The 14,386-nt window shown below is 42.3% G+C and overlaps 1 protein-coding gene across 1 annotated transcript in view; it reads right to left on the reverse strand.

The window, feature by feature from the left end:
- Positions 1-6,259: 6,259 nt before the first annotated feature.
- The window catches only part of PRPH2 (peripherin 2), a 20,038-nt gene continuing 11,911 nt past the window's right edge, over positions 6,260-14,386 (reverse strand). The window contains exon 3 of the mRNA XM_024201304.1: positions 6,260-6,496. Coding sequence (XP_024057072.1) covers positions 6,260-6,496 — 237 coding nt within the window. The remainder of the gene's footprint in view (positions 6,497-14,386) is intronic.

The raw sequence follows: 14,386 nt of genomic DNA on the forward strand, positions 1-14,386 counted from the left end.
GGGGAGCAGTGGCGCGCGAAACAGCTGTTTCGCGCGCCGCGGCCGCTTGGGATCTCCCCCTCCCTCCCAGGTTTGAGAGCCTGGGAGGGTGGGCGAGTAGCGGCGCGCGAGCGGCAGCAGCAGCAGCAATGGAGTGAGCTAGGGCGGCCGGGGCACATTTTTAGGGGCGGCATTCTGGCGCCGGCCATGCCGCCCCTAAAAATGTGCCGCCCCAAGCACCAGCTTGTTTTGCTGGTGCCTAGAGCCGGCCCTGATTTCAGTGGTAAAATACCTACCTAGCACTTGGAGTGTCAAAGGTGTGATTCAATAACGTAAGTTTAATTAAAGATGTGTGTTGTATCTAAAAAATTGCCAAACTATGGTTCTACTCCTGCAACTGTGCAAGCGCATGGCTGCAGCAGCCATCCATATACTATCAATTTTAGTATAGGAGCCTAAATATTTACATTTCTTCTGGGCTTAGACTTCCTATGGAAAACTCTAGCTTAGAGCACATTTTACAGCTGATACAAACGTCAAGACAACAGATATTTTTGAATAGTACAAATGTTATAATAAATTTAATCTTTTGTGTGTGTGCGTGTGTGTGTGTGTGTGTGTGTGTGAATAACTTCAAGTATTTTTTCTTAACTAAAATGAGAAGTTCAGACCTATGGAGAAGTGAGTGACATTTTAAGGTCTCTTTTTGTTACATTTAATTTTCTGATGACCATATAAATCAATACTAAGTGATCCAAAATTAAACCAATAGTGTCATAACTTCACGAAAAAGGGAAAAAAATTATGCAGGGAATTTGTAGCACCAGTACTATCTCTGTCCTTGGTTTATTTGGACAATTGTAGAGTAATTGCAAAGCAAATTAGGCGTGTAGCTGCACTCACATTTTGCATGCAAGATGGTTCATCTATATTTTTTATAATCTTTGCTGTTAAGTCTGAGACTAATGATAATTTAATGTGCCACTAGGATAAATGGGACATTTCACTCCTCTTGGAACTGTTTTTTGTCTACCGAACTACATTAGTTTCTGTACAAAAGGCTACTTTTGCAACTAGAGGGGCTCAGTTCTTTTTTTAAATGGAAGTTTTGCATTCTGCAGAATATGAAGGTGTCTTGGGGCTAGATATATATATATCAAGTGGGCTAGATCCTGTGTTTGTGCAGGGAGTTTAACACACCTTTTATCTAGGATATGCTTGACAGAAATAATGGTTTATTTAACATGATTATTCACTTCTATTTCATTGGCAGGTTGTTGCATTCTGAAGCTATTTCTGTGATCTCTTCTAGAATTATGCTTCATTTTTCTTCTCTGCTTTTTAATGGGAGATCTTAACATGACAGTCAATTTGGGGAAGTATATCTCTCATAGTTGACATTTTCTATCCCACTGAAGCAAAATGTGGTATGTTGGTCACATTCTTCCCTATATCCTGCTGGTTACAGTTGTTCTTAGTGAGTTTCAGGTGTGTCTGGTGTCTCCTGATTTCTGTTTCTAGTTGGTGGTCACTGATTCTGTTTTGGGAGGGGACAGTCTGACATACACTCTCTCTTTCTCTCTCTCTCTGTTGAGATTCAATAGCCTCATGAGGGAGTGCAAAGCTTTAATTAGATGATCTACTTTTGTGCTGACTTTTCATAGTGCATTTAATTCTATTGCTGGCCTTTTCTGGAAGTCTGATTTTTCTGCAGCACCAGTCAGAATAGTTATTTACTAATGGTACACTGACGTTCTAGTGGGCTAACATCCATAAGACAAATTGATTATGACTACTTTGGGGAGCCATGTCTGGTGGTTTAAGTACAGGATTGTGAGCGCACAAAGCTGGGTTCTATCCCTATGTTTGTGAGCATGCCTACCTCGAGTACGTTTTGAGTCCTAATTTGTTAATGTTTGTAAAGTACTTGTAAAAGATTGCTACAAGTATGACTAATTCCGATTTAACTGAAAAGAAAGAGCTCTGCATTTCCTCACTGTTTATTTACCAGAAATAACTTTATCTAGGCATTCATCTCCCAGTAGGGGACCATTATCACATGACTCTTCTCTTCCTCTAGCCTTATCTCTTAATTAACTAATCCCTAATGCTCTTTATTTTTTTAAGTAAGCATGTGATCTGTCCTCATTTTACATTGACTCAGTTAAGGGCAATGATTTAAAAAAAAATCTAGTAAAAATTCAGTAGAGTGTTGTTGGAATGCCTTTTTTCTTTACTCCATCCTTGTAAATTGTCTTTAACAATTGCAGTTATTCTGGGGAGCCTAATATAGCCTTCCTATGCTACTTGCTAAGCTGCACGCACACAGAGAAGGGACTATTTGTTCAGTATTATCAGGTGTCCAGGGTAGTGTAATGCACGAAGGCTAATCTTATAAATTGTATTAAGGTTACTTGGGAATTATTTGCTCTGAGGAAGCGGTTTATGTTTCCCTCACTTGCACGCTTTATCAAATAAATGTTCCATGTCTGGTTAAATAAATGTAATTGATAAAATAGTCTCCTTTGCTGGGTGAATAATGTTTTAACAGTAAATGGCTGTTACTTAAGTGTTTAAAATTTAAAACCTTAAGCCAGTTTTCAAACCTGGATGCCTGAAGTTAGGCTCCATGAAGGTACCTTAAAACAGGGGTTCTCAAACTGTGGGTCGGGACCCCTTAGGGGGTTGCCAGGCTATTTACATAGGGGGGGTCGTGAGCTGTCAGCCTCCCCTCCCCCGTTTTGCATCCAGCATTTATAATGGTGTTAAATATATAAAAAAGTGTTTTTAATGTATAAGCAGGGTCACACTCAGAGGCTTGCTATGTGAAAGGGGTCACCAGTACAAAAGTCTGAGAACTACTGCCTTAAAGTGAAGTGATCTGATTTGTATTCGTTTTGGGCATGCCCACCTCCTACTGAAGTCAATGTGAACTGTAGGTGCTTCAACACCTTTTGGAAATCAGACCTAACTTCTATCACTCAGGTTTGAAATCTTTATCCTTAAACTTTAATTTAAAATAATAATAAAGTGGGGTGTTTTTTAATGCAATGGCTCTCTGGGTCAGATTTTTTTAAAAAATGTTAAGTTGAATTGTAAAACCACTTGAATTGATTTTCAGAGACCCTGAGCACCTGCAGCTCCCACTGACTTCAGCTGAAGTTGTGCTTTTCATTACTTTTCATCACTTCTGAAAATCAGGCCCTGGGAAATTGTTGTTCTTGAGGTCATTGTGAGCTGCTGGGTGCCAGGACTTTTTAAAGTTAGGCCATTTACTTAGGTGCCTGAATATAGACTAAAGAGCCTAACTTGGGGATTTTATGCTTGAAAGTCTTGACCTTAACTCCTTTTTTTGAATTCTCATTAATCATTCAATCTTGCATACACAAAACTCCCAGTGATGTCAGTGGAGTCTTAGGTGCACAAGGAACTCAAGAAGAGGCCCTAAATGAGTCCAGTGCATTGTGTTACCAATAAGAACTAGGAGAGTTGGGAGTGTGTCTGCACTTCCTTAACCTAGCCAGAAGCTCAAGATGTGGAGCATATGGTTTTTCTCAAAGTATTGTTCACAGGAAGGAAGGTTTCCAATTATGAAAACCTATAAAATAGGGCATTTATATACAAACTGAAGACCTTTAATTTAGACCCCAAAAGATCAGCTATCATGCAAATTAAGGAAAAACTGTATTCAACTGTATATATTGAACATTTTCGTTTAACAAGTGTTTTTCTTGCAATATATTTTAATATGTAAATTTACATTTGCAAGCAGCATATATATAGATCTATAGACCAGCATTTACAATATTACAGATTCTCTGGTTTCTGACTGAGATTGGACAAATAAATATATTACAGGTTATATAATACAAATCAGTCATCATACAATCCAATAATAATCGTAAGATATTAGAGACCTTCCTTAAGTGGGAAACTTTCTTATTCAATGTTAACATATTTAGTATTTGATTTTATTTGAGCCCATTTTCAGTAACCAATAAAGCCTACCCTCTCTGTGTCCTGACACAGATCTGTCTCCTACAATCTGTCTGTCCATCTAACACAATGAGGCTACTGCTCTTGGGATCAGCTTTGTGATGCTCGTGGTAGAAGCAGAAACGGATATGAGAGAGCACAAAGAACCCTCACAAAGGGAGAGGTCAGAATCCTTGTCATGAAATTCTTCATCTGGGTCACCTTTTGCAAAGCTTTCTTACTGACAGATCTGGACATAAGAAACACCAATCAACAGTTTGTCATTTGCCATGGACCAGCTGAGATGAGCACCAGGTCATGTGGATTTCTAACTGAGAAGAAGGCAGTTTAACTTTGTGCTATGCACAATTTTCCTCAGCAAAGCATGAATGGTAGCAAGTGGAGTTTAGCATGGACTTATCTGTTGATGCCCTCATGCTACTTCTGTTTTGTGGTGTAAAAAGCTAGTTTGATTTTTCTCACAATTGCTTTATATCTACCTTGAGGAAGTGGAAAGGTACAATAAGAAAAAACACCCACATGCAAATGACCTGTAATGTCCTGGACACCGAAATGTAGAATATGGCTTGACATACAGAACATCCATAACTGGTAAGTTAACTGATTCCATCCATCAAAAGAGGAGCTGTCCACTAGTTAAAATAAAAGTTACAGTAGCTGTGTCTCTGGAATACCGCTGGGGAGAACCATTTAAGAAACATACAATTCATTAGAAAATATAGCTATTTAGCTGTACGCTGATTAGGCAGCTGTAGACAAAGCAATCAACTAGATTGGTAAAATGCGGTTGAGAGAAAATACCCTCAATTAGACCAAAGAGTAAAACTTTTGCAGAGAGAAGTTTAAAAAGTTCAGTGCCTGACCATTGCTGATGTTTAATTCTTTAGAACTGTACCTATACAACCAACAATGTGGGCTAGGCTAGGTTTTGCCCTCTACAGTTTGTGCAAACAAATACCTCAGATATCCCTTTGCAAGAGCCTGTACACAGCAAATTCATTCTATGTTTTATTCCAACTTCTTAGAGCCTTGATGTTTCTCTGGCTAGCACCATATTTTGAGTGATATAAAATGTGTTCCAAGTGCACCTAGAAGTAAGTCTCTGACAAAGAATTAATAGAATGACACCCTAAATTTTCTCCTTTTAGCACCTTTTATGGTGTGGTAAAGGAAATCAAAGGACCATAATCTGGCAAACTAATCTTTGAGATTGGATTAGTCTAATTTTTTCCAGCGGTTTAAGGATCGGTTTAATGCATTTTTCTACTTATGGACAAATGGAATGGATTTGTAAATAATTTGGAAAGCTTCTCTAATGCTTTAAGTGTTAATTTCCAAGGTGCCATTTTTTGTTATGAGTTGGTTGCCAGGAATTCTTTGGAGAAAGAGCTTAGAGTTCATATTTTTAAACATATGTACAGAATAACCATAACCGGCATATAATTGCTTGATTTCACCCATTAATTTAAATATAGTTTAAATTACTTTAAATATAAAATTCAATATAATATCTACCATACTCCTTCAGGATATATGGCTGAAAATATCTGAGAAACATTAAGCATTAGTTATTGTCACGTTAGTTGCACTGTTCTATTTAATTACCATTTTTACACAGTGCATAAATTCTCAGTACAATTTTGTCTTTTATTCTGTTCATCTTACGGTGAACATGAAAGAAAATACCATCTCTTAGCATGTTAACAAACATCATATTGTATGAGAGATTTGTGATAATACCAGGTAATCTAAAAGTTATATACATTTCTGAAAAACTTTCCTTCAGGTTTATTTTTTAAGATTTTACTCCACAAAATACCAACCTGTTTGTCTTTTAACTTTAAACATTAAATTATGTTGCTCAAATAAATGTGTAAACTTGAGTAAAAAACAATTAATTTTTCAAATTCCCTTTTTACATTACCAAAAAAAAAAAGAAAGGATCACAAAGTGATGCCAGCCAATTTTAAAAAAAATAATTTTTTTTTAAGTCTGTCTAACTGTCATGCAGATAGGTGTAGACACAACTGTCCCGAACAAGTGAGCATGGAGCCTTAAAGCCCTAATTCTGGTCATTTCCCATAGAAGTTATGGAGACCATTACACTCACTATGAACATAGGTAAATATATTATCCCAAAGTGCACTATATAGCATACCCCACATATAAAAAAGTATGTAGAAATGTATACTTGTGATGGTTTATACATTTTTCTAAAGTACGTATTCACAATTCTCAGTTTTTTTTCATTTTTCTTTGATAAAGTCCACCTCAGTCGAGAAGCTCAACTGACTGTTGTGATGGCTGGAGTCTTTCCACCTTCTTCGCCTTCAGCCCCTTCAGCACCTGCATCCACCTGATTGAACTTACCAATCTTTTTCAAACTTTCTAATGCAGATTTGAAAGTGTCTGTCAGGCTCTGCTCCAGGAGCCACCCCTCGCTTTCACATTCAGGATCCTCAGGATTTGCGATGCTTTCCAGAGCGGTTTGCAAAAGACGCAAACCAACCATCACAGACACCTGCGTGAGATGCATTGGAAAAGGGCAATGAAATGCAGTAAACCCCTTCTACACACGCGCACAGCTGAATAGCTTCACCCTCTAGCACCACAGAAGTAATACTCAACCTCTGAGTTGACTCCTGAGCCCTGCTGGTGGCATATAAGGCTCTGCAGGTCAGAGCAGCACTCCATTTTCTCTACCTGCATCTCAGCTGATGCCAGTGCAGTGCCAAGCACAGGAATGCTCTCTGACAGGCTCAAAAAGGCTGTGTAACCCAGAGCAGTGGTATGAGACTCCCCCAAGATTAAATGAGTTGCCTGAACTCTCCCTTCTTTTGAGTAGCTAGGAGGAAGAAGAAAGTGGAGAGATTCCCTCACCCCAAAGGGTCAGAAGTGGGAGGCAGGATGGTGTAGCAAGGAGTGGGAGGAAGATTAAAGACCCCAAGGAGCAAGGTGAGGGAATGAGGCAGTAGAAAGGAGAAACTGTATTGCCTGGAATGAGGGAGGAACCACAAAATAACCACAAGATGATGTCCTCTCATCCATGGTTTCTGATATTTGGCTCACGGATGGTGGTGACATGGAATCTTGCTAAGGGAATACCCACAAAGTCATGAAGCGGGTATTACAACATGTCAGGCTGCTGCCCAATGGAGGTTTTGTGTGTGTCAGAACTCAGCTTGTAAAAGTGACTCTCCATCTCATCAGACTGCTGATCTGTGGAGTATAGCCTTTCCAAAGGCAATTGACTGGCAAGTCCTATGTCTCTGCACTAGACCTTAATAAAACTTTTATGAGCAACATCAGCTTTAATTCCTTCAGTCTATTTTAACTAAACATAAATACTCATTTTCACACTGACCTTAATATCTTTGGCAAATATATTAATATATGATCAAGGAGATCGTCCTGAACAAAAAACTAGTCATGAGGTCCAGGACCCTAGTGCGTTTAGTGTGTGGACCATCAGTTACTTCATTTGTAGTTCTATTTTCTTTTTATATTTAAAAAGATAAAGGCAACACAAGAAGCAACACCAGTGTATTTGTCACTATTTAAATCTGAAAAAAAAAATTGGGTAAAATATTTACCAGTTCCAGAAGCCTGCATCATCTATTTTCTATGGTATTAGGGTGGGTTAACACCACTGACACCCACGGAGGAACCCATTAGACCTCAACTCTGACTTCAGATAATACGATGGCTTATGGGAACCTTTTGTTGTTAAGAGTTCTTCTGTCTCCTTCCTGCTGTGCTGTATTTATGGAGAAGACTGAGCTGTCTGAGAGACACTACTAAGAGGAAGGAAGCACTGCCTTTAGAAGAGCCAATTTTGTGGCATAATAGAAGAGCGGGTGGGCTAAAAAGAGGAAGAGCGCGCAATAGGGTTAATTCAGAAACAAGGTCTAGTCCACTTATTAAAAAATCTCATGGTATTGTTTGATAAGAGTAGAGTGTTAGCCCCATTATCTTGCCGAAATTCCAACCGCAGTAACTGCATTGTCTTCCGAAATTCCCCTGCCATTTCAACCCTGTACAGTATTCTTCATCACTTCTTATCCTAAACAGTTGTGTTGTGTTACTGTAGGCTAACACATTAAATCCTAATGGCCATATTTCATTGAAGGGATTGCTCTCTGTCTACAGCACAGTTGTAACTTAATTGATATTGGTAAAGTACTTTGAGATTTTATGATGAAAGGAGTCATTGATGTGTAAATATTAGTATACATTAAGAGACACTTTAACTAGAGATAAGGGCAAGTTGCAACACTTCAATCCAAATTTACGTGATGGGAGTGATGCAGATCTGTGATTTGGTTCAGCCCTTTAGGATCAGTTGCAAAGTTCAGATCTAGATCCCTAGTTAAATAAGACTACTTTTGGTTACCCTTCAATTCCACCCTATAAACGCTGCAGGCAATTTTGTCTCCTCTTACTCAAGAACAGAAAGGGGAAAAAAATCTACCACAAACAGACTTCCCCAGCTACTCCATGCGTCTCCATCCCCAAGGGCAGCTGGAAAGAAAGTTGGCTATGTACTATAGAGTGCCTTTCATCTCCACTTTAGAATGGGACTGTACAACAAAAAAGTTGCGCGTCATTGCCCGCTACAAATGCTTCCAGAACCTGCTCTTGGAAAGCACTGAGTATCTTCTCATGAATTCACAAAATAAAAACTTTAGCAACTGACACCATTTTATACCAAGATCAAAGTGAACATTAATTTACACAAATAACTCTTAGACATTGACCTCACGATTGACAGAAATCAGTTAATCCTTCCAATTTTGGACCCAATCCTGCCACCCTTACTCATGAAATTAGTGCCATTGCCATCAATGATTTACTGCTGTGAGTAAAGGTTTACAAGAGTGGACCCAAAATGTGGTCTTCATATAACTGTACAGCAAGTAATTTTCACTGTGCTACTCCATTGCTCATGAGCAGAAGGTTTTTTATGGCTAGCTCATAAGCGTTCCCACCATTTTATAGTGCAAGTAGTTCTCAACTGCTCTGAATTGTTTTGATATGGTTTTGGCAGCAGGGTCTCATCTAGTGTACCTGAAACAAGCTTCAGACAAGGTTCCCTATTACATCCCCCAATTTAAGACTCCCTTTTCTAACAAGGTCTGACTTTGTGGTTTTAAAACTCTGGTAATAAAATTCTGAGCCCCAAAACATCTCTCTGATCTGGACTGAGAGTGACTTGCTAAAGAGCAATGCAATTCACATCTTCTCCAGTGGCTGAGCCCACCTTTTCCACCACAGTTCCAGCCTCGACTGTCTCGAGAGCCGGAGGTTAATGGTTGAGAAGTGAACTTGTATGTCCTGTATGATAGCACAGATCAGTGGTCCATCTCTTGTTAAACTGAACTATTTGGTAAATTATCTACCATACAGGAGCTTTTGTATAGCACCCATTAATATTATATCAAGGTGCTGAACAGAACAGTTAGTTCTTCAAGTGTCTCTGCATATTCCCACTTATGGGCTCTGTGTCACCATGTGGTGCCTTGTGGTAGAGCCTTCTTTTAACAACATCAGCTAGAACACTCTTGCACTCCCCCCTCTTCTCTTCAGCGTCACTAGTGCTCTGAGGGAGATGCTGTATAGGGAGCGGAGCACCCTTACCACCTCAGTTCCTTCCAACTGTGTGCCTGAACAGATGTGAACCTTTCCAGTCTCTTGAGAGCTGGAGCCTTTCTCTTCTAGCTAGTTAGTGATAGCTTTGTTAGTGTAGTTAGTGTCTCTTCCCAGTTCTGGGTAATGGTTGAGTCGAAGAAACAGAAAAAGCCAGGATTCAAGCATTGCCTTTCCTGCCCAGTGTCTTCCTGGCATCGGATGACCACATGCAGTGCCTCAAGTGCCTGGGAGAAGGATACTCACCTTCTGGATGTTCAGTTTGTCGGTCCTTTACTCCCAGAGCCTGCATGGGTAGGAAGATTTGTTTGCAGCTCCTCCTCCTCCAGAAAGCTCTTGACTCTAGATCCTCTGGATCTGATCAGTCCTCAGATCCAGGGTCTAAGAGGCCAGTCTCAGCTCCTGGGGCTTCCAGTGGCCCCAAGTGACTGAAGGGTTTCAAGTAGCTGCAACCCCTGTTTAGGCCAGATTTGATTCCTGCAACTCCCTCAGTTATGCCCCTGAGGCTAACATGTCTGAATCAAGGGCCACGTGATTGGTTTGATTGCCCCAGCTCTGGAATGGAGGTTGAGAGATGGTTCGACCACCTTCACCAGAGCCATGCCTCACAACTATTCGATCGTGACAGAATCCCTGTGGCCGTGAGACCAGGGTCAGTTCCTACTTCCACTTCGGGATCCAGGATGAGTGATTTGAATGGTGTGTCAGAACCAGGGCTGTCAGCACCTTCGGTTCTGGCTGTTATGGTTCCAAAGAAAAGGAGACATAGGGACAAAGCAGCCACTGCTGGCAGTGCTAGCTCCCCTGAATCAGAGTTATCAGAGCCTTCCAATTCTGACAAAGCAGTCATGGTTCCACATCCAGCTTCGGTAGCAAAGGAGATGGATTTGTGTATCATGTCAGATCCAATGTCGTCCAAATCCTCAGACCTGCTGACTATTCCTGCTCCAGTTCCTGGGCTGGTTCTGGCCTCAGGCTCTGTTCTGTAAAGCTCTGCCACTGTGGCAGCCCATGTTCACCCTTTGGCTCTGGTTCATGCATCAGATCCAAGTGTGAAATGCAACGATTCTAAAAGGAGGCATGTTTCCCCGGTTCCAAGGTCTTCTTTCTCATCTCCTGTTACGAAGAAGAGGCCAGAAGGTGTCATTTGCCTGTCCCCACAAGTTGGATCTCCATACATACCTCTGGATCCATTGTTATCCCCAGTGCATTTTATCTCTGATCCAGAGCAGGATCCTTACCAGGAGGAAAACAGGGGAAGAATGAACGTGGAAGAAATTCTCACCTGGTATTTGATATCCTTGGTGCTACTTAAATACAGAATATTCCTACCAATTTTGGATGGTTTGCTACAGCTGGCTAAATCTGTGCGCACCATGCCTGCTCCTTGTCAAAATGTTTCTAAGAATGCTCACAAGTTGTATCAGATATCCTCTGAAGGGTTTTCCTGCTTTCATATGCACCCTAATTCACTAGTGGTGGCTGCTGCCAGAAACAGGAAAAATCTGGACAACCATGCTCCACCCCAGCTGGCAAGAAAGAGAAAAGATTGATCGGTTGGGGTGAAAGTTGTTCTGGTCATTGTCCTTTGGTATTACGACAGTGAATTCTCAGGTGGTCATGGCTTGCTACCAATTCCATTGATGGCGGAAGATAACATTGTTTTTACAAGACTTACCTGACAACAGAAGAAGGTTGGCAAATGTCATTTTAATGTAGGGCCAAACTGTAGCCAAGCATTCCCTGGGGGCCTTTTTTGATGCTTCAGACTCTGTTGCCAGGGCATTGGTGTCTGCTGTGACCATGAGGAGGCATGCTTGGCTTTTTTCATCCTCCCTAACTCTAGATACTAAGCGTAAGCCGGAGGAACTCTCCTTTGAAAAGGGAGGATCTTTTCAGTGATGAAAAGACAAAACACATGCTGGAAAAACTAAAGGACATGAGATTAGACGGCCCAGTTTCTAGGTAGATTCCCTCTGTTAGGAGAAGCCTTCTACTCCTTTCTGGTACTAGAGACAGTACTCCCCAATCTTCGTCTTACTTTTCATCCAATCAGAGATGTCAACAATACCAGCAGCCTTCTGACTTCCAGAATCAACATAGAAAAAGGCCTTTGAAGCCATAGTTTAAATCTAAACCACGTGCTTCCTCATTAGTGTCTTTGTGGGGGAACAACAAGCAACATTTTTGATAAGATAATCAGGAGTCAAGAAGCAGCAAATCAGGACCAAACAACCCCTTTCTCTGGAGACAGACTAGCCTGCATTATCAATGCATCAAGGCAAGTTACATAGGATTTATGGGTACTAGAGACTGTAGCCATACAGTTTGAAAAACTGCCTCTCCCCAATTCACCCTACCCTTCCCTCTTCAGGGACCCCTCTCATGGGACTATTCTTCTTGCAGAAGAAGAAAAGTTGCTATGGATAGGAACAGTTGAGGAGGTTCCCAAATGCCGGAGGGGTCAGGGCTTTTACTGCTGTTACATCATTTCTCTGCATCAGAAAGTATCAGACAAAATCTCTCTAGACCCAAGGGACCTGAATAAGTACATTCAGAAGTTTTGGTTCCATAGTACCTTTGCTGTCAGTCATGCAGGGCCAGCTCTAGGCACCAGCAAACCAAGCACGTGCTTGGGGCGGCACATTTTCATGGGCGGCATTCTGGCCGTCTTTTTTTTTTTTCTTTTTTCTTTTTTTACTACGGGCGGCAAAAGCCTAGAGCTGGCCCTGGTAGCAGCAGCGCGTCGCCCTGGAGCCGCTGCAGTTTGCGCCGCGGGGGAGCAGCGCCCGCACCTTGTGGCTGGGCCGGGCAGGTTCCTAGCGGGGGACATTCGGGCTGGGGGGCCGCCCCTCAGGGTACACGGAGCTGCCTGCAGATGCTGCAGGGCGGCCGCCCCCCCAGCGCCGCAGCCAGGGCTGGGCGAAGCGGCCCGAGCCACCCAGGGACTGTGGCAGGGCGGCCAGAAGCAGCAGCGGGGCCATAGAGGATGGGGCGCTGCCGTGCGGGGACCGCGTCCTGCTCTCCGGGACTCCGCCCCCTCTGGGGCTACCCTGCCCTAGCTCCTCAGCCCCCTGCTGGGGCGGTCCCCCGGCTCTGTCCTCTCGGGTCCTGGAGGCGGGAGCCCTGGCTTGTGGGACCCTGGGCTGAGACGCGGCCTGGGAGCCCCGCTGCTTACCCCGACCCTGCCAGCGCCGGACCGGCTGGAGGCGAGGGGGGAGCGGGTGGAGTCAGTACTGGTGGGGGGGGGGGGGCCCGGGGGGGGGGGGGGGCAAAATTTTTTTTGTTTGGGGCGGCAAAAAACCTAGAGTCGGCCCTGCAGTCATGGATTGGTTTTCAACTCTTGATTTAAAGGATGCATATTTTCATATATCGATTCATCACAATTATCACAATCAAAGCAAGTACCTTTGATTTGTGCTGGTTGAATGCCATTTTCACTACAGCGTGCTCTCATTTGGTCTCTCCACATCACCTGAGAGGGAGTGAATTTAATGTCCTAATGGTTGATCTACCTTTCACTTCTTTTCCTAAGGCCCAGGTAGTTCTCAGACCTGATCCTAGGTGCTTTCCTGAGGTGGTGTCTGATTTCAACATCACACAATTAATTTGCCATTTTTTTCTTAAACTGCATTCCAATAGGAGGAATCTGTCCTACACACCTTGGATGCCAGAAGGGCCCTAGGATAGAACTACAAGTTTTTGTAAATCGTCTAGATTGTTTGTCTTATGCTAAACACCACGTGGGTTATATAGTTCCTCCACAGATCATGTGTTACTGACTGTTACTAGCAAAAGTTCCTGTATCTACTTCGATTCCACTGCATTCCACTAGAGCTGTAGCTACTTCCTTCACTTCTCTTAGGCAGGTGCCAGTTGCTGAAATTTGCAGAGCTGCAAGTGGGACTTTGGTGCACGCTTTCACTAAACACTATGCTTTGGACATGGCCTCTAGGGTGGATGCTGGATTTGGCAAGGCAATGCTTCAGTCTATTGAATTAGGATCCTGTTCCCACCTCCAGGTTAGGTTCAAGTACTGCTTATCAGTCTGTCCCATAAGTGGAACTATGCAGAGCCACGGGAAGAAATTAAAGTTACTTATTTGTAACTGGAGTTCATCAAGATTGCTCTGCATATTCACACTTCTCTCACCCTTCCTCTCTCTGTCAGAGTCTTTGTTGTTTGGTGTCTCTGGCTTTGTGGTGGAAAATGGCAAGTGCGCTCCACACCCTATGTAGCCTCAGAATGTTGGTGATGCAGAGGGGAGGGGAAGGAGATGCGAGACCCTTCTAGCAGTGTCAGCAAGAGTAAGGTTCTACCACAAGGTGACACAGTGCCCATAAATGTGATTATGCAGAGCCCTCTCAACGTACTCCAGTTACAAGAAACCAACCTTCATATCTCCATGCCAATGAAATGTTCATGTCATCAGCAAAATCAAAGTAACTGGAGTAGAGTCTCAACTTCAAAAATACCCTTTTTGGTGCCTCACTGGTATACATTTCAGCTGTAGATCCTTGGCTTATTACAGTCCATCAGAGAAGCAGTGATTGTTGTGGTCTGAAAGCTTCATTGGTTTCATTGATTGTCCATTGCCAAGAGGAGATCAGCAAACATTTGTGATAAATATTAGTATAATTAGCACCTTTAATGTCATGGATAGCGAAGCACTGTTAACTTGCTGCAGGATCTTATGCCTAAAGCCATCCCTTGACTGGTTTTCTTGTTTCCTTTTTTAAAGTTCTGAGTTGTTTAATCACTGACT

This window comes from Terrapene carolina, unplaced genomic scaffold (assembly GCF_002925995.2).
Source record: "Terrapene carolina triunguis isolate 2854851 unplaced genomic scaffold, T_m_triunguis-2.0 Scaffold120, whole genome shotgun sequence".
NCBI lineage: Eukaryota > Metazoa > Chordata > Testudines > Emydidae > Terrapene > Terrapene triunguis.